The sequence below is a fragment of the Phaenicophaeus curvirostris genome, chromosome 7 (genome assembly GCF_032191515.1).
Source record: "Phaenicophaeus curvirostris isolate KB17595 chromosome 7, BPBGC_Pcur_1.0, whole genome shotgun sequence".
In the NCBI taxonomy this organism is placed as follows: Eukaryota; Metazoa; Chordata; class Aves; order Cuculiformes; family Cuculidae; genus Phaenicophaeus; species Phaenicophaeus curvirostris.
Window position 1 is genome coordinate 21402978 of NC_091398.1, and position 20905 is coordinate 21423882.

General features: G+C 39.4%; 2 protein-coding genes across 2 annotated transcripts in view; one reads left to right on the top strand and one right to left on the bottom strand.

The window, feature by feature from the left end:
- The window catches only part of ABCB11 (ATP binding cassette subfamily B member 11), a 37908-nt gene extending 27496 nt beyond the window's left edge, over nucleotides 1-10412 (top strand). Inside the window, exons 21-27 of the mRNA XM_069860986.1 lie at nucleotides 2062-2265; nucleotides 5168-5409; nucleotides 5523-5679; nucleotides 6682-6879; nucleotides 7659-7865; nucleotides 8668-8814; nucleotides 9547-10412. Coding sequence (XP_069717087.1) covers nucleotides 2062-2265; nucleotides 5168-5409; nucleotides 5523-5679; nucleotides 6682-6879; nucleotides 7659-7865; nucleotides 8668-8814; nucleotides 9547-9747 — 1356 coding nt within the window. The 3' untranslated portion in view covers nucleotides 9748-10412. The remainder of the gene's footprint in view (nucleotides 1-2061; nucleotides 2266-5167; nucleotides 5410-5522; nucleotides 5680-6681; nucleotides 6880-7658; nucleotides 7866-8667; nucleotides 8815-9546) is intronic.
- Nucleotides 10413-12521: 2109 nt separating this feature from the next.
- G6PC2 (glucose-6-phosphatase catalytic subunit 2) lies at nucleotides 12522-20323 on the bottom strand. Its single transcript, XM_069861799.1, has 5 exons — nucleotides 19566-20323; nucleotides 19132-19241; nucleotides 15905-16016; nucleotides 14973-15088; nucleotides 12522-14674 (listed from the first exon to the last, which is right to left on the bottom strand). The coding sequence occupies exons 1-5, from the start codon at nucleotides 19781-19783 to the stop codon at nucleotides 14163-14165; spliced, it is 1068 nt and encodes a 355-aa protein (XP_069717900.1). The 5' UTR covers nucleotides 19784-20323; the 3' UTR covers nucleotides 12522-14162.
- Between the last annotated feature and the right edge of the window lie 582 nt (nucleotides 20324-20905).

The window sequence follows — 20905 nt, forward strand, 5'->3', positions numbered from 1 at the left end:
TTTGATTTGAACCGACTGTCCACTTGAGAAAACAGTTTACAGGACTGGCTGGTGCTCCAGCTGAGGACTCACGCAGCCAGTTTCAGTGTGACTTAGTATTTGGGAAAGTGAACCAGTAACTCTATGTGTTGTGTTCCTTGGTGGGTGAGGTTTAAATCATACTGAGCTATAAATGTTACTGATCTGAATGGGTGCTTTGGTAGAAGTGAGTCAGTTACTTGGCTCCAATGCAAGCAATTTTCTAGAAACAAAGAGGAGATCATACAGATTTCTTTGTTACAAAAATTGCCCTGTTTCAACCCAACTGAAGATGATGGGTTCATAGAATCATAGAATCACCAGGTTGGAAGAGACCCACAGGATCATCGAGGCCAACCATTCCTATCAATCACTAAACCATGTCCCTCAGCACCTCATCCACCCGTGCCTTAAACACCTCCAGGGAAGGTGAATCAACCCCCTCCCTGGGCAGCCTCTGCCAGTGCCCAATGACCCTTTCCATGAAATATTTTTTCCTAATGCCCAGCCTAAACCTCCCCTAGCGGAGCTTGAGGCCATTCCCTCTTGTCCTGTCCCCTGTCACTTGGGAAAAGAGGCCAGCACCCTCCTCTCTACAACCTCCTTTCAGGTAGTTGTAGAGAGCAATGAGGTCTCCCCTCAGCCTCCTCTTCTCCAGGCTGAACACCCCCAGCTCTCTCAGCCGTTCCTCATAAGATTTGCTCTCCAGCCCCCTTTTAGAGACCACGACCACCCCCACCCCGCAGCACCTCACGCTCAGGCCCCCTCTCTCTCCGACAAATGAGAGAAGTGGTTCCCAAAACCCCTGTCAGCAGCGATTTCTCAGATTCTCAGAATCAGAGAAACCAGCTGTAAATCTTTTCAGCTCTTACAGGCACTTACAGGGTGTATTTTAATTGAAGCAAACACACTTGCAAAACACTGACTGCACTGTTAAATAGCCTTCTAAGGGACATCTTTGTTCTAAGCACATGTAGAGCAGTGGAGCACAGCCATTTAACCCACAGCTCTGGGGAAAAAACAGAGCTGATTGAGCAGCAGTGTCCTCCACCTTTCACTGCCTGGCACGGCTTAGCCACCTGCTGCTATTGCAGAGCGAGCTGAAGGTGAGAAGATGCATGCAAGTGTCTGGAGTCTGAAAATGCCTACATCTGCACCAGGAGTAAAAAGTGGATTTGTGGGGTGAGGGGTGTTAGACCTGGAGGCTCTAGGTAAGGGCAGCCCTATGGCTGCTCCTTTTGGTAGCCTTTGCAGAGCTGGGAGGTGCCCGTTCCACCGTAGCCAGGCCCAAGGCAATTTGCCCTGTTGCTGCAGGTCAGAGGAGGAGTAGATGATGAGCATTTTGTGCTGCAAGTTCACATCCTGCAAATACACTGAACAGGAAGTGATCAAGGATATCAAATGTGTATTTTTTTCTGATGCATAGCAACCTAGTTCCTATCTAGGGCTGCTGTTTACTGCTATGGAAGAAAATAACTTTTGAGTAAATAAGGCGTTATAAAGAATATTGTTCTTGAGGCACGTAAGGAGAAGATGAATGCATTCAATAAAAATGTCAAAGGCGTATTTAAAATTTTTCCTTTATAAAGTGACAGGCAGAAACTTTAATTCGTCCGTTCTCAGTGATGTTTCTTACTAAATTTAGCACAGCTAAGACTTTATTGTTGTTAAGTGACAAAAGGTCTCTGTTTATTATTTAAATCTAGATGGATAAATGTAGAGTATTCAGAATGATTCTTCAGGGAACCAAGGGAATGAATTTTAGTAGTAAAATTATCTTTCTCACAATCATTAGAAACAACTTTCTGAGTTCTCAATGGAAAGTTTGTCAGTGAAAGGAATACTGGAGGTTTGCATTCCTTCTCTTTTATACAGTTAATCGGAAACAGTATGTTCAGACTGGCTAAATTCCAGTGCATCATTGCCTTGTGGTATTTGAACATTATTTAGGGGTTTCTAAAGTTTTATAGGAAAATTAATTGAAATATTATTGAAGTTACTTCTGGAATATAAATCAATCATCTCCGTTTCTTTACTTTGAAGGCTACTGGATCACAGATAGGAATGATTGTCAATTCCTTTACCAACATTGGGGTGGCCCTGATCATTGCTTTCTACTTCAGCTGGAAACTGAGTTTAGTTATTCTGTGTTTCCTGCCATTTTTGGCCTTGTCTGGAGCTGTGCAGGCTAAAATGCTGACAGGATTCGCCTCTCAGGACAAGAAAGCGCTGGAAGCTACTGGAAGGGTAATGTTATTTAAAAACTAATTTATATTTTCAGTCATGGGTAGGTGAAAAATCAGGCATTTGGGACCATCAGTAATTCAAATGTAATGAAACTGGCAATGTTTTGCAAACAAGTTGTGATATTTCAGCTTGTCAAGCCACTGAAACATCATTGGAACTCCCTTACTGCAAAAGCACTTGCTGAGTGGAATGTGACTGACTTTTCAAAAATTATTGGACCTAATTGGTAGACACAGATCTCTCAGCAGTGTGTTTCCCCTTTGTCAGTTTTTATTTAAATACTCATTTGTTGATGCTCTGTCCTTATGCTGTCTGCAGAAAGCAGTGATACTTGTTACTTGATTTTATTTTTTTAGGTTTTGTTCCAGATAAGCATTAACCCTTTTCCTGTTAATTTGTAACAGGAGGCATAGCACTTTCTGATAATACTTTAAATTTTGCTCCATGGTTAACACACACCTGTGTGAATATTAAAGCAACCAGCATGGGACACATGGCAGGAAAAGAAACGTGTCCAGTGTTTAGTGGCCCCTGGCTGAAGCCCTCCTCCCTGTTGCTCTAGCTCCAGTATCATGGTTAGCAGCATCCCATGCTCCAGTGGCTACAAGACCCTGTGAATTGCCTCACCTTGAAAGCTGACTTTATTTCTGGGTCACTAAGTTCAAGCACATGACCCGAAACCTGATACTTTTTCAACATACCTCAACTGTGAGAAACTGAGGGGCATCTGAAATAGGGGATTTAGAAGACAGGCAAGAGGAAGGCTACTGCAGGTTACCCTGCTCAGATTAATGACTGCACCTTCTTCCTTGCTTTATGTTGCCATATTTCTAGAATCAGAAAAAGTAAGCCTTCCCAAAGCCTTGGATTTTCCTTCTGTAGAGCTACTTTAGTCCATCCTAAAATGACTGTTGCAGAGTTCCCGCTTCTCCCACTCCTCCAGCCATTAGGCATCTTACCCATTCTGTCTTTCACCTTGTCCCATCTGAACCTTCCTTCTACCCACCTGGCCTCTCAACCAACTATCTTCAGCCTTCTCTTGGCCTTCATCTGTGCAGTCAACACATGGACTGGAGCCCTTAGCCCTGTTCAGCTCTGCATCTACTGGCTGTTTGTTTCCCACTGCCTGCTGCAGGTAGCTCAGCCTCTCACCCCCACCTTTTTGACTTATGAAGAAGCAAATCTTTCACTCCCGATTCCCATTTCTGGGTGGGATTTAAATAAGCACGGCATGATTGGCAGCAGAGAACTTAAAAAATAATTTTGACTACCTATACATGCAGACTTCCAGATTTCTTTATTTTTTATTGTAATGCACAAAGGATATTAAATGAATTGATATCACTTGACTTTGGTATTGCTAATCACATGAATTAATTTACAGACCACTGTTGATTGTTATTAGGAACACTCTTCAGTTCTAGAACCCAAAGAAGAATTAAGATCTCACCAACTGCCCACATTCATACCTGTTTAATTATTTGCAAAAAAAAGATAAATCAAAACACTGTCTTGGAATTGACAAGGAGAGAAACTTCACTAATTAGTCCAGGCATCAGCTTTTATTCAACAGAATGACCCAGAGGGTGGGATGGAAAGGGCACTAAATGCTTCAACAGTTTTAGCGATGACTGATCATGTCTGGTGTTATTTTCTAATTTATTTGCCAGCTCTGCATCCAAATGCTAAACACTCTGAGTTCTTCCTCAGTGATTGTTCATCAGCCAGGCTAAACATAGAAAAACACAGTCTGGACAATCCAGTTCACAGTACCTACTTATCCGCTTCTTCATGTTGAAGGGTAATGCTAGAGATATGAATCTTAATTTTGGCCTGGAAAAAAAACCACCTTGAAACCGGATGGAATATTTTTAATGATTTATATTCAAACCTCCTTTTACATGATGAGAACATTCATAAGTCATCTACAAGGCTGTTGCTTCCCAAAGGAAAATGTACACTGTGATGCTTCTATCGGAGTCCAGACAAAGTGCAGCATTGAAAACCAATTTCTTCATAAAATTACTTGTGATAATTAGGAGAAATCAGTACCAAACAGTGAATTCACTGCCTTAGATGAAATTGTAGTGTTATTTTTGGGGGATAGAAACCCAAATTCTGACTGGTGACAAAACACAGTATAAAGCCTACCATTAATTAAGGCTCCAGAGAGGTTTCCAACTCAGAGAATGATCATGGGGATTGTCTTAGTTTCCTGTGTCTATTTTTCCAGGTACATAGGCAAGCATTTGCTTACTCTTGATATACAAGGTAAAGATCCTGTAAATTGTGTCACTGATAGCAGAGGAATCAAGATGTTGTCTTCCATTTATATGATGTTCCATCTCATCAGGCTTTTATCAGATGTGAACAAGAGAAAGAGGGAGGGTGAGCAGGTGAGGAAACAGTAAATTGAAATGGTTTTAATTTAAGAAACAGGAGATAGCATCCCTTCTAACTCTTTTCCTGACTATCAGTATAAGTAAAACAAATAATAAAATAATTAAAATAAACATCTTTAGTTAATAAGTGCATGTAATCAAGGAAATAACAGTGTTCCTAAAACCATTTTTGCTTTGTGGATGTCCCATTTAGTCACATTGTGTTTAAGTCAGAAGTGAGAACACATGCTGATTTCCTAAGGGTGCTTATAGTAACTTAGCTCTAGTGGAGCAGACAGAGTGTTACTACTGAGGACGTCAGTGGATAACTGTGTGTAGGCAAGTGTCTCTTTAGGCTGGCTGATGTTTGGGCCAGTCTGTATCGTACCTGGATCAATTTGCATATGGCATTAATGCCCTATGTTCATAAAAGAATTATGCATTTGTGAAAAAGCATACTCTGCTTTGCCATGTACAAATGAGCTTTTATCCACTAATTTTTTTTTCCCTGTCCCCTGCAGATTTCCAGTGAAGCCCTCTCTAACATCAGGACCGTGGCTGGGATAGGGAAAGAGAAAATGTTTATCAAGAATTTTGAGAAGCACTTGGTTATGCCCTATAGAGCTGCAGTCAAAAAAGCACATGTGTATGGGCTCTGCTTTGGCTTTGCCCAGAGCATAGTGTTCATTGCCAATGCTGTCTCCTACAGATATGGAGGGTTTCTAGTTGACGCTGAAGGACTCCATTACAGTTTTGTGTTCAGGTGAGAGCTGGACTGGAGCCAGAAACAGGCTCCTCTCCTGAAGCACTGGTCTCAGTGTAACGTTTATTTTTCTGATGGCTTTCCAAGAATGACCATGTCCCCCTTCCCTGCAGGGTGATCTCTGCTATTGTGACCAGTGGAACTGCTTTGGGAAGAGCTTCTTCCTACACCCCAAACTATGCCAAAGCCAAAACATCTGCTGCACACCTTTTTCAACTGGTTGATCGCCTTCCTAAAATCAGTGTTTATAGTGAAAAGGGGGACAAATGGGTAAGAGCGGAGATGAGTAATTTGTGATGCCATTCACCTCAATGACACCACTGAAGTTGCACTAACAATTTATAAGTCAATGAGGATCATTGCTTTACAGGAAGGTTGTGATGATCATATAATTGTTACTTGCCTTTACTCTTTTGGAAGCGGGACTAATAGGAAAAGTGACTTATGAATTGTTCAGTGTAAAACTCCTGTAAAATGGAATGGGACCAATTTGGATGACTCAAGGAATAGCATGGGGGTTTTTTCCACACATTAACCTGACCATCGCTAACTTATAATGCAGGCTTATTTCCATTCACATCAAAACGTGGGGAGTGTTCATGAGGAGACAAACAATCTTTGAGTCAGACAAAATAAAAACACTCAATTTTTGATGAATTGAAAAATTAGACCCAGAAAATTCAAATAGTTTACTTCTCTTTTTTTTTTTCAGAATCAAAGGAAAACTTGAGATAATTGTTATTAAATAAATACCTTAAGTATTTTGCTTCACACCATGAAAATGAAGTATATTGATTCCTTTCAGAGTTTTGGGAAAGAGAAATTTTTTTAAGAGTTCTGGGAAGATTGGTCTGAATTCATGTATTGCATTAACGTTGCAAAGTTCAGTTGATTTTATTTTTTTATCAAATACAGCTTTTTGCACAAATGTATTTGGGCTATCACCAAATTTACATTTACACAGTGTCTGTATTACAATAAAAAACTTACCTATTTCCAAGGCAATCCTATTTGCAATTGATGGCTCTGACCAGTGCAGTATGGGGAGTACAAGCAGAGCAATAGTGTTACGACTAAAGGTTTCACCTCCAGGACAGCTACTCCAGTAATGGGTTTTATCCCTCTTTCTGGGCTAATTTCACAAACACTAATGTCATATTTTAAATAAAAGATGCAAGAATGTAATCTGAGGAAGAGTAACTTCGTACTTTAGAATTCAGCTTTGAGTTTGAGCTCACTGTAGTATCTTTCTCATTTTTTTTTTCCCACCAGGATGATTTCAAGGGAAACATTGAATTTCTTAACTGTAAATTCACATACCCTTCTCGGCCTGATATTCAGGTCCTGAAAGGACTCTCTATAGCTGTTAAGCCTGGACAGACTTTGGCATTTGTTGGAAGCAGCGGTTGTGGTAAGAGCACCAGTGTCCAACTTCTGGAGCGTTTCTATGACCCTGAGAAAGGAAGTGTGGTAAGCAAAGGAAAGGTGGTTTGTGTGGTGCTGTTTTCAGCAAGGATGTGTCCTACCGTGCAGCCTAGCAGTGCTGGCACTTACATATGCAGCGTGGGGTTTCCCTCTCAAAACAATGTGGACTGTTGTGACAATTCGCGAGTGTCATCTCAGATGTACTCAGGCAAGGTCAGAACAGTTCAAGCCTCAGGTACCCTCATGCATTATGTACGTCCTAGGCGTTCACCTTGGTAGCTCTTGTATGCAACATATAACGTGTGGTGTACATTGTGGGAACACAAGCAAAAATCAAGCCCAAGTGGAGCAATGAAGAGTCTGGAACATCCCTAAATATGTTGCATCAATATGCAGCTTCTTTACAGTTTTATCTAGATTTAACTTCGAGTTATTAAAGTACTGAAAGCTTAAAAAAGCTTCTGTGACTTTTCCTTATGTAAATACTTTCCCATCTAGTTGGATTCTCTTTGGAAAAAACAAGTCTGGTGATGACTGTGCTAGGAAGACAACAAAGCATATGCCTAACTTTAAGCAATTAAATAGTTCACTTGGATTTAAGGGTAAACAAACAGTCTACGGTTTGGCTGGATCACAGACATATCCAGAAAATACACATCATGCACAAATGGGTCAAATATAAGCAGATTCTTAAATCACTTTGAATCAGTTGTGTTTGCAAGTTAGAATTATGTTCAAATGATCTTGTTTTGCTATAAACTATTTGGAGTTTGCAGGCTGTTGTTTTGGAATGATTCTTCATGTTTTCTCCTATTTCATGTTAGTTAATAGATGGACACGACACCAAGGAAATAAATGTACAGTTTCTTAGATCAAAAATTGGAATAGTGTCCCAGGAGCCTGTGCTATTTGACTGCAGCATTGCTGATAACATTAAATACGGCAGTAACACCAAAGAAGCGACAATGGAAAAAGTCATAGAAGCAGCCCAGAAGGCTCAGCTGCATGATTTTGTCATGTCACTGCCTGAGGTAAGTACCTGCAAGGCCTTGGCTGTGGAACTACAGATAGGCTGCTTGGTGTTCATTGCAGCAGGAGTTGCTCCAATACCAATACACCTTTTATCTACTCTTACAGCTATAATGATAGGAGCAAAGAGTATGTCATGGCCATTTGTTATGTTCCTAAGAATTTGGGCATGAGTTGCTACTAGATTTTTACAAAGTACGCAAATATTTATAAAACTGAAGCCAGCAGGTACAACTCTGAACTAGGAGAAAAGGGAAGATTTTTCAAAGCCATGGACACGAACAGTCCAGCAGTCAAAGCATTACACTAAGTCAGGAAATACACATCCTGTTCCCAGCTCTGGGAGATTTGCCTTCCAACTAGGGCATCATCCTTAGATAAAAATGTTTGAAGCTGGCTCCTTATGTGCACTTAAGTATTTAAATGCACTGAAACCACTTTCAGAAGAAAACAAAAAGTATGAATAAAATTTAGGCACCCAAACAAAACTTTTGTCCAGAAAGCCCTTCACTTTCAGCCTCTTCTCCCAAATCTAGGATAGGGGGATTGCTCTTGCCTCAGACAAATCAGCCAAAATCCTGCTAACAATTTTTAATTCCAGACCCATCATCATACTGCCTGGGCCACATGCACTGCAAAGTATGTCTCAGAAATGTTGCCACAAACATAAATTCTGCATTGACAGCTTTTTAATGAGGCAGCAATGGTCAGAGCTCTTGCTCTCTCCCCCTGCTTTTCCTTCTGGTTGTGTACTGGTGTGTTTGCTTACACATGAATAAAATCTTGGTTTTGTATATTTTTCAGAAATACGAAACTAATGTAGGGGCTCAAGGATCCCAGCTGTCTCGTGGGCAAAAGCAACGCATTGCTATAGCAAGGGCCATCATACGAGATCCTAAAATTTTATTACTGGATGAAGCTACATCTGCCTTAGACACAGAGAGTGAAAAGGTAAACGTGCAGTGATAAGCAATAAGGGAAAGTTAATACAACAGTGTATAATGTACAACACCTTTTTCTGTTCTACAGAGACATTCTGGCGTACTCCATTACCCAACTGCAATGTTATTCCAGATTTTTAATTTAGCACTTATACCTTTAATGATCTTTTGGAAGATCCAGAAAGCAGAGCTATAAAACCAGCAGCCAGCAAAAGGGGCTCTTAAAACTGCCAAGGAGAGGCAACACTTTTTCAGCAGTGTGCATAGTAATTCCCTGGGTTTCTAAGCATTCAGTGGGAATGTTTCATGCATATAGCTTCTGCTTCTTTTAAAATCAAATCAAATAAAAAAGTATTCAAGCATATGAATTATGGTCCTGCATCTCCAATAAGAAGAGCAGTGAGAGGCCTGGGCAATAATTTGTGTACCTTGGATTAGAGAAATGATGGAAATTTAAAACCATATCCACACAGAGCTGACATTCAGTGTGTCAGCTGAATAAAGACCTTCCTCATTTTCTACTGCCGTCTGTGTTTACTTGTCCATTCTTTGTACTGCTCATAAACTGAGTTCACGACCCAGGTAACCACACCAGTAACATAACCTTTGATTTAGCCTCACAGTCACTTTTGTAATTGTTGCACAATATGGTTAATTAATCTGAAGCAATCAGATTTCTCCAACTCTGAGTTGCAGGTTCGTTTGCATATTTTCACTCTGACACTTTGTCTGTTGCCTTTAGACTGTGCAGGCAGCGCTGGATAAGGCCAGAGAAGGGCGTACCTGCATCGTCATTGCTCACCGATTATCCACGATCCAGAATGCTGACATCATCGCTGTAATGTCACAAGGACTCATCATTGAAAGGGGCACTCATGATGAACTGATGGCCATAGAAGGAGCTTATTATAAGCTTGTTACCAGTGGAGCCCCGATTAGCTGAATTAGAATCACAGAGTAGTTTAGGCTGGAAAAGACCTTTAAGACCATCAAGTCCAACCCTTAACCTAACACTGCCAAGTCCACCACTAAACCATTTCACGTCTCTAAGCACCACATCCACACCTCCAGGGATGGTGACTCCACTACCTCCCTGGGCAGCCTGTTCCAGTGCTTGACAACCCTTTTGGTGAAATAATATTTCCTAATGCACAGTCGAAACTTCCCTTGGTGTAGCTTGAGGCCGTTTCCTCTCATCCGATCACTTGTTAATTGCGAGAAGAGGTCAACACAGACCTCACCTCACTACAACCTCCTTCCAGCCAGTTGTAGAGACTGGTAAGGTCTCCCCTCAGCCTCCTTTTCTCCAGACTAAACAGCCCCAGTTCCTCACCACTCTGGTTGAAGCTGTAAAATAGATTTTGAATAGGAATAAATGCTTCAGTTAAATCAATGTAAAATCCTATAGTTAATCATCACGATTATTTAAATCACTTCTATTGAGATGGTGATGGATAATATGTTTTCTTCTTTTTCAGAAGGCAAGACAATGAGTATTACAGAAATCATAAATAGATTCAGTAGAGGTGGGGGAAAAAGCACCATAATTACCTCTTTGTTTCTATTAAGCAGAGTTGTAACAATACAGTAACAATTCATTCAGAAATGACAAAGGTCAGGACGATTTTCTTCATGCAGAAGCCCATATTTTAAGAGTTTATTGTAAGGTCTGCTGCATGTTTCTCTGAAATATGTTACTGACTGCAGGACAAGAGGACTCTTTCCTTTAGTGACTGCATCTCAGAGACAAAAGAGATAGAAACTCTAAATTACAGTTTCAAAATTTAAATCTTGATCTCGAGTGATAGAGTGATAACTGGAAAAGTCATTCTCTATGTCAAAAAATCTGCAGCTGGGGGTGGAGTTCACTCACTTTGTAACAAATCACACCACAATGTAATTTCTTATAAAACTATGCAAACAGTACCAGCTGCTGGAACTTGGCTGTAAGGGTGCAAGTTTTATTAGGATATATCCCTTAATTCCAGGCAGCAAAAACCCAATTTCATCTTTTGTACAGATCCATTAATAGAATTCCAACAGACTCTACTGTAATCAGGTAGCTGACACTGAAACACTATTTTCCCAAGGAATTCTGTATTTTAATCCTTAACTGAAAAAAAAAATAAAGAAGCTACATTATTTTCATTCTGTTTTAAGCTTTTTAGCCTTTTTATGTTACGGAACAATCATTAGCATGGATGGCTCAGGACTGAAACTATTGACAGAGTGACTATCAATAACCTATTTACATACCATATACAGTATTTAATTTATATTAGTATTTAAGGCCATGGAAAAATAATGTCTCATTGTTTAAAATAACAATTAAATACGTGTACTTGTTCCATAATTCTTTTGCCTAAAGGACACCACTTTTGTGGCCCAAATTATACCCATATATTGTATTTTTTTACTGTCTCTCATGCTTTAGCACTTCATCTCTTACCCTTCAAACAAACGCATGAGTATCTTGCAGCTGAGAACAAGTATTTCTATGTATTTAGATCACATATGTAACAAGGGTCAGCTGTGCAGGATAGACCTGTTGAGAAGGCCAACGCAACTGCAGTAGCCTCTGCTTGCAAAGGAGCCTGCCATCTCCTCCAGGATCACAGGGACATGGTCCAACTTGGGGGTACCACTACTGCTTTTCATCATCCTGTTTTTAGGCAGCTAGTAAATACTGGGAGCTGTGTATTGGGAAGGATGCCTGTATAACAAAGGCACTCACAGCGTACACAAAGTTACACTGCTCTTACGTGCTCTTGGGTGCCACCTCCTGTCACATTATGTGTGGGTGCTACTGACAACCAGTTGATTGTAAGGCCGTTCAGTACCTGTGCAAAGGTTTTGCAATGAAAGTGGAGCCACACAGTATGTCTGAGCATAAGCAACCAGCCTTGATGGGCTGCTTGGTGCTCAGTGCAGGGCTGGACTGGCCCTTCCTCTGCAGCTGCCCTGGGGGTAAGATCTCCTAGCCCTGCAGCTCAGTGACAAGATGCCCGAGCAGACCCCAAGAACGCTGGCTTATGTCTTTCAGAGCCAACCCCAAGTTGTTAGTTTTGACAGAAGTTGCTGACAATGTTGATTGGTGTGTCCTGCCGTATGTTTCTCCACATGGTCCATGGCAGCTGCATTATCCGGTTTTCCAACCACCCTATGCCTCTGGCTAAATATAACTATGACACTATTTTGGGATGGTACCTGAGTAATTGCGGCCAGTGTCTTTCCATCAGGAAGGCACAGCAGGGAATGGAGAGGACAAAAAAGAGAACCTGCACGTTAGCAAAAGCAAGTGTTGTGAAGTGACTGTAATGCCAGCTTGTCGGCTAGTTTGTGTGTGGAGGGAGGGATGCTTTCACTTCATGTAACTTCTGGCTAATGAAAATTTTTCTGCAGACAGACATAAGGACTTTCGGAATTGTGGTATCCCAATTTGGGCATCTCTTAAGTCCAGAATAAAAGATTAACTTTCTCCTGGGATTGCATTAGTGGGAGCAAGGGGATCAGTCAAGCACTTTCCAGAGTAGGTTGCGTAGTTCATCCCATCATCATAAAGGTATAATAAGCTCTGTATCTGTTTCCACATGTTAACAACATAAACAGCTGCAAAGGCAGCAGTTTAAATGTTTAACAATTTGTTAGCTCTTGGTTAAGGTGCCACACAACCTTACCTAATAAAGGCTTGAAGTGTGATTTTCAGCTGTGATAAGTTCACTAATGCCTGACTAAGGGACATCTGGGCCTCTTTCACTGTATCAACTGAATGGCTGGCTCCCAATTTACAATTTTAATTCTATCAAAATACTAATTTTGCTTAAGGAGTCACAATTATGGAAAAGACTGGTTTCACACCAGCTGCTGCAGGGAAAAAAGTTCAGAGAATCACTAAAGAAGATACTAGGAAATGCATAAAGCAGAATACTCTTCAGACTGTTAATACGATTAATTTTTTTAGGTTGAAATAGTCTTAGTAAGCTCTTAAATAAGGATGCCTGCTTCAGATTTGCTTCTGTAATTTGTATCATGTTCATCCCCATGGGCCACCTCCAACTATGCATCTCATTTTCCCAATTAAATAAGATTTTTTTTCCATTTCAATCATCCCACAACTAATTGGAAGTCTAGAAGCAATACCATGTTTACATCTTATGAGCCTTATTGCTGTCAAACCACACCTACACAGCCCTCATTACCCATATTATAGCCTTACACTGCTTGTATACTAAGTATTATGAGACGGTATCAGCAAAATATTATTGTGTATAGCAAAGGAATCTGGAACAGTATGTGCAAAATAATGAACATAAAGGAAAAGTATCTGCCTTTGCCTACTTAAAGCAACCATTTTATATAGCAAACATATATCTAACAGATTAGTTACCCATGTGCTTAGGTAATTGAAGCTGACGATACAAACTTGTAATGACTTAGTCTGCAATCACATTTTAATGATTTACACAACTACTAACAGTGATTCAGGCTTGTGACCCTTGACCTGAGAGAATTAGAGTCATTTACCTTTGCAATACAGGAGCATGAACAACATTCTTGAGGTGATAGGCTGAGATAATTTCATTATTGACAAATTTCTTCATTAGTTACTCTGTGTAGATGAACAGAACCCAAAGATTTCTTACACCATATTTATGCATTTTTAATACTAAAAGTGTAATCTGTATCAGTCATGATTTATGTGACCATTTTCAAAAAAGTAAAACTGACAAAACCCACGGAGTAATGCAAAAATATATTCTACAGAGTCTAATTGAAACAGACTTTTATTTCTCATCTGGCTTAATCAGAAACTGGTTTGCTTGGGAAGATCAGCAAGTTAAATCTAAAGCCTTGTTTATAACTATGTTGGCCTTTTTCACAGTGGCTGTATACAGCTGTACAGTTGTTGGTGGTGTGATACTGTCACACCATCACCTTGCAGTCTAACACACAATATCTATATATATAAAAAAATTATATATTGAGTGTCACTATGTACAACTGAGGCTTGAAGCACCATCTACCTGGAGATGGACAGAACTAAAAGACCATCAAGTAGCTAAGTAAAACTAGTTGATTATACTTTAAAACTTTATGACCCAGAGTATTGGGCCATTTCTAACCATATTGCAGTGTGGTTGCAATACTTCTAGGAATAAATTCAGCAATTAATGTTTCTGAGCTGCCAAAGTAATTATTGAATGTGATGATTTTGGATGTACTGGTTACTTACCAGGAGCACATCAAAGATGCAGTGGCACCCCGCTTGGTTAAAATGAGTTAGCAAAGCTGTCTTTGCAGAGGATTCTTGAACCATTCACATCCATCCCCACACTGCTAACCGTTTGGAAACTTTATCTAATTAAGTTTCTTTTCAGTTGTCCTCATTAATGAGTGGACACAGTAAGGAACCAAGGCAACTACAGTCAGAGGCATAGCTGCACTCTTACAAAAAGAGAGAATGTAGAACAAATACTCAGTATGAGTAGGTATCTTAACAAAATTATACAGTTGCAGTGTAGCTAAAGAAGCAGCTATACACAATATGCGGAAACTTATCTTACAGCTGTTTTTACCTTTGCAGCTGGTGATGAACATTTCAGAATTAATTCCGAGACCTAAGCCAAAGAGCGCACCTAAATTCCTCACCAGTCCAGCAAAAGGAGTTGTGTCAATGTTTATCCAGTCTGGGTTTGCACACCACTTCTTGGCCTTTGGCACAGACCATAGCAAGTCAATATCAACGACCTTGAGGACTAGGTAAAAGCCAAGGGCAAAGATGAAAAGAAACAAGTTTGTCTTGATGTACATTCTCAAGCTTGCTGTCTGAATAGCAGGGGTATGCTCAAATGCTTCTGCCACAAGAATGCCTGCAGATCAGAAACTCAGTGTTACAAGGAACAGCACATTTGTACTTTGAAGAAGCACTTTTTCACGGGGGTGGGGGGGTGGGGGGAAGGGGAAGGGGAAGGGGAAGGGGAGGTGGGAGGATGATGGATGAGGGAAAGGGAGAGGGAGAGGGAGAGGGAGAGGGAGAGGGAGAGGGAGAGGGAAAGGGAAAGGGAAAGGGAAAGGGAAAGGGAAAGGGAAAGGGAAAGGGAAAGGGAAAGGGAAAGGGAAAGGGAAAGGGAAAGGGAAAGGGAAAGGGAAAAAAAATACCGGCATTACCAGCAAATACTCCAAGAATAACTTGATGAGGGAAATGTGTTGCTATGAATACTCTAGAGATGCACACACTAATTTGGATAATCCAAAAAATACTCCAGAGGAATGACCTTGTCAGTCTAAGGGGAAAAGGAAGATGCTTAAAAATTGAGACAAGCTATTTTACCTAGCAGTCTATACCAGGGTCCTTTGTGTCAGGCTTTTTACCAAGTATAGGTTGACAATTAGAGAAGTTCAGAATCAGATGATTAAAACCTCAAAGTCAGTACTAAAACATGAGCAAGGATGCTTGTTTTTGCAGCCACACCTAGGCCTGCAGGAGCAGACCCCAGTAATTTCAGGCCCAAGACATCACCGTGGTTTTAGTGACTAAAGTCATCATTAGCAACTTAAATTATGACCTTGAACATATTTCTCACCATGAAGTCATACTTAAATGCAAAAATTCAACTGTTTGGTGAAAAAATTCACGTAGTATGGGAACAACCTTGCCAGGCTTGGAAAGAACTGCTATCAAAGTGGGTATAAGTCTTCTCACAGAGCTGAGTAACATATTACACTAGACTTTGACAACATTATGTTTTAAAATGGCATAAGTATTACTATAAAAGCAGTAAACTTATGTACTAACCAAAAGATCCAATGCATAAAGACAATTAATAGAATTCAAAATTTCCAACACTTAAGATTTGACACAACTTCTAATAGGAGCTGATTCAGAGATATTATATGAAATGACCACAACTTAATAAATACCAACCTATACAAATGGATACATCCTCTTAATATTTTTTTTTTAATTTAGCTGACATAGATCATAACAAAAGTAGTGTTTGTTTGTTTTTTTACAAACTGGACTAAACAGACTACATTAAAAATGTAGCATGTATATAAAGAAATAGTGGTATGAGTTAGAATAATGGAAGAACACTGACCTGTGAAGAGTAGCTGCTGATCTATCTTTCCATCTAACTGTGTAGCTAAGTGCTGCTGTGACCATTACATACCAGACACAGGAAGACCCCATGGCATGTCCAGATGGGCTTCCTAGTAAAAACAATAAGGAAATATTCAAGCTTAAACATTATGACCGTAACATTTATCATATAGAAAATGTCTACTGGCAGTTACCCAGATACCTAATCACTTAGAAAGAAAATAGTTAACAAAGGCTGAACAAAGGTCAACTGCTTCTCAAAAGTTAATTTTCTCAATATAATTTTTTCAGAAGACTCCTCTATAAGAAATCCATAATATTTGTCTGAAATCAAGTAGGTAACAACTTACCCATCTTCTAATGGTATGAGCTGGCATCTTTGTTGGAAAGCATGGTATTTTTCCATTACTTAAGATTTGGATTGCGATTTAAAAAACAGAGCATCTAGGGCTCTCATAGGGCTGTGGTATACAATGTAGAAGTTCTATACGAGGATCAGATGAGATAGGCTACTTCATAATTAAGGAGAGCAACAGAGATTTAGTTCTTTGTAACATTCTAAATTAAAGTACCAATATAACTTCAGATAGCCCTTCAAAATTGCCTTTTATCTGCTTCTCTAATTACCATGGCACTAGCAACTGTGATTGTGATCTGTGTCTCATTAGTAATATTACAGGCCAGGTAATGAACATTTTAGGTAGATCTGTAATAAATTTAGAAATTTATCTGAAGTATGATGGAAGAACTGTGTCTTTATGCTTCACTTTAATTTATTTTATAAATTGTAAGGTTATGTCCAATGTCAACTACCATGGAAACAGATTATCAGTGGAACTGGCACAAGAAATGATGCTGTAACATTGGACTAATTGTTGTACCCACAGTAGTCTATAACAAGGAATCACCAACAGTGATTTCTTTGTAGCCCAGGCATAACAATATGCATGTAATTTGTTTTAATTTAACAAATAAAATTTTAATTTTACTACAAACAATTTAAAGTCACAGAGAGGTTCCTACAACTGTGAAAATCACCAAAACCCAGAGCATGCTGGCGTAATGCAAGGAAAATGACCCTAAAATTACTCTGTCACTTCTTTTTCCCATTTACCAGATTTGCTTTCAACGAATTGAAATAGGGAAGGACAGAAAATAGATCTTCGGAATCTGCCTATAGCAGATGTTTACAGCTTGACTTTCTACGGAGATAACAGAGAAGGAACACGGTTATTTTACTGGCAGAAGAAATCATTTTGACTGAAGCATGACCCAGCACTATACAGTAGTTTGCAAAACAGAAGAATACTTCAGTGAAGCAGCAAAGCAGGAGTGTGTATGGAGGACAAGCACAATGATTTCTAATTCCCTGTGCTCATTTTCGGTATTCTGCTTAGCAATATCTTCAGTAGCCACTCTACCAACTCTTTGGTTAATTTTGTAACAGATGTACACTTCTAAACCTCACAACAGAACAAATGTCACTGATAAGGAAACCTTCTCTTTGTTGTCATCTTGGAAAATGTCATCTAGGAAAAACGTTTTCGTAGTTCATCTACAAATTGCCTACTAAAATTACCATAAATTTCACCTTAAGATTTATGTTCTTAAACCTTACAAAGACCAGCGAAAAGACGGCTGCAGGATTTTAGTTCAGTTAATTCCAGAAATACAAGCCAAATTCATGTCCTAGATTGCTTGCCATCCTTGCCAAATAAACAGTTCACTCAGCTTTCCCTTTAGCGGAGCCGCAGAGTCTGGGGTTCAGGCTATCCTAGCAATACTTGGATATGCCCTTCTCATGTCTGTGGCTGCTTCTCTAATCTTTTCACAGAAACTGCATATTTAAAAAATGTGTAAAATACCATGTTAACCCCCACAATGATGGCATACACTGCATTGACTGCACCCCCTTCCACTAATATTGACAGATATTGCCAATAGTCAAGGGCAAACCTGGAGGTGGGAGAAAATGTGGTCATTATAAGTGCAAATAAGGAATCAATATGACAGCAGCACCCACTGATCAGAAACAGGAATGCCTTGTTACTTCAGGAAGTAAGTAAAAGTAAGAAAGGCCTTCTGGTTCAATAAATCAAAACAAAACACACTGGTTCTTTAGCGAAAGCTTGGAATTAGATGGTGCTGAATGGGCACAGTCTGAAGGCTCTAGAAAAGATCTGAAGAACCTCAATAGTTTAGGTCAGGTCCCAAACGCATTCACTTGAAACAGGCAGCAGATAACAGATACACCCAGCATTATTAAACCCTGCACGATACAAGGTGTTAAGCTTCTTGTTCAAAACTAAAATTGGATTTAGTGCAGGATATTGCTTAAAAACAGTAACTGGTTCAGCAAACCACTTAAAAGCTTGCAATGGCATTGATAAGGCACAAAGTACATTGATTTCTACTGTTAATATTTTTGTGTACAACGAATTAAACTAAATTCAGTCAGTTAGCTCCAAGAAAGTTTACCTTATTTTGCATATTAGGGTTGCATAAACTCATTTAACTTCAACAGTACAGCATTTCAGTTCCACAGAGAAGACAATGACATATTAAAAAGTGAAAATACATTAGAAATGTATATTTTCTTTAAGATTTCTTTTCCTATATGTTTGTACACATACCCCTTCCCCTTGCCCCCTCCATGTTCAGAGTCAGTGTCTGGTTTTGGGAAGAGGGGTTCCGTTCTCCACTTCTGATACATTACATGATCAATTATTGATCCTGTTGTTATTTACTCTGAATCACTTACTATTCTCTCTGGTTTGAATAATTCTTTCAATAGTGCACCAGCTCTCAAACTCAGCAGCCCCTTTACTCTGTTTTGGAACAGAAACAACAGAGAAGTCCTCTCCCCAAGCTACAACTACTCCTAGAAGTGACCTCACAAAGCGGTTGAATCACTCTTTTTGAGCCTATGACACAGGTTTTGTGAAAATTCCCTACCAATACACTGGTTCATTCTAGTAGGAGTTATTTTTAAAGGAACCCCCCCTCCACTGTACTGTTTAAAGGCATTGAAGTAAACATTCTTGTCATACATCAGTCAAATACCTGTCTTATTTCATTCCTTCATTTTTCTCTTCCTGTGTTTTGACTAGTTTAAACATGATCTCTGAGCTTTTTATGTCATGTAAGATTTTCGTAAGTCATGTCCCCTGCCCACAAAAAGCTGCTATCTCTATTAAATGTACCGGCATTATCAACATTTCTTACCTGGTCCAGTTTCACATGTTATGGGAAACTGTTCAAGGCATGGGCTTGACTTATTGGGATAAATCATTGTTTCTTGCACCCACCAGTATGGGCGATGGCCAAATAAAATCCTGACAAAAAAAAAAAAAATGAAGCAGAAACACAATAAAAAGATTTCTATGTCAGAAGGCCTCAGCAAAGTATGATAAATAATCTTACAAGCAATATGAAGAGCTATATTGCCAAAAATATTCTGTAATAGTTCTATAGGTTCTTCCTGTCTTACCAAAATGTAATTTCAAACAAATCCTAAACTTCTTCATAGTGAATTCCTGTTTTATAATTACAGGGGAAAGGCTACTAGTACATTAGTCACAGAAAGTTTTTTACACTTGAGGCACATATAGTAACCATCATTAAAAATACCAAATTTTAAAATAAATCCAACTTCTTACCATTTAAATATGAGGTTGAACCAATCACCAATGACTGCCACCCATATCATTTTAGTACCAACCACCTGGTTGAGCTGAAACCAAAGTGGAAAATAAATTGAGAATATATTCCGGGGATCTCCAACATGTGACATAAAATTAAGGAAATCCTGGTAAGCCCTGTAGTCCCTCTGTAAATGCTGAATGATAAGTATGCCATTGCTATGAAGGAGATCCATCTTAATGGATTAAACTGTACTTGAAATACAGTAAAGTTCCTTTAATCTTAAGTTTCTCGTAATGGAGAATGAGAACCATGGAAGGGAGCTATTAAAAAGCGAGAGAAGGTGATTGACGTTGCCTTTATATTGTATCGGTGCGGTGTAGCCAGACATTCCTGGAACACGTGGCTCCAAATCTCCAGGAAAGCACATGGGTCTCTTAGCACTGGAAAGCTTTTCTGTTTGCAAATTTTAATTGGAGGAGACTAAGTGAAGTACATGCTGAGCAGCAGCAAATTGTGGGGAAAGTTTCAGTGCGTGAATGATGAAATCCTTTGTATGAACAGTTGGAACATGTTTGCTTGATTTTTTCACAGTTCATTTATCTGCAGGATGGACATTAGTAATGTGTGTACTTCATTAAGGTTGCCTGTTTAAGGGATACAAAGAATACACAAGTAATTGGTCTTTGCAGAGCTGTCACTAAAGCTGTATATTTCACTTTGAAATAGAATTTGGCTAGCATGCTGCACCTGATACTTTGCACAACACATTTTAAGTCACGGAAAATAGAACCAGCATTCCTATATGAACAATGCTGTTGAGCACTAGATTCATTTTTAAAGGAGCAATATTCTCAAAGCACTGAAAAACAATTGTTTCCTTCATAAAACAGGCCATGTTAATCCAGTGCACAATGCCGATGAAGCTTAGTCTCTGAGTCACCTCATTCAGTACCTCCATTCCATTCTCACACATTGTTTATGTGATGCAAGTCCTACACTTCTCTGCCAGAAGGAGCTGAAGCCTGACCTGATGCAGCCCCACTTCTTGCCACACAGTCAAGCAGAAACAAAACCTGCTTTGCAAAACAGAGCAAGGTTGGGAACAGATGATTATAAATATTTCCCTGAAGTACTCTCAGGTGAAGCACTCAGATTCTCCAGAGTGAACAGCCAAGAGGAAACCAAGATTCTGCCAGACAGAAGGATTTTAAGAGTATACAACAAATAATGTACTAGCACATCAGTTTTATCACTGTTAGCACTGGTACCTGTAGCACAGGAAAAGATTACATGCATTTGTGAGGTGGCTAAATGAGAAACTTTTTTCCACAAGAGATTAAATGTATACCAAAAG

Excerpts from the sequence above, each read along its gene's own strand:
- G6PC2 (XM_069861799.1), bottom strand. The coding sequence starts at position 19,783 with ATGGATCTCCTTCATAGCAATGGCATACTTATCATTCAGCATTTACAG. Across the intron at positions 19,242-19,565 it reads TTCAACCTCATATTTAAATG|GATTTTATTTGGCCATCGCC; the intron begins GTAAGAAGTTGG and ends TTTTTTTGTCAG. Across the intron at positions 15,089-15,904 it reads TCAGCAGCTACTCTTCACAG|ACTGACAAGGTCATTCCTCT; the intron begins GTCAGTGTTCTT and ends TTTTCCCCTTAG.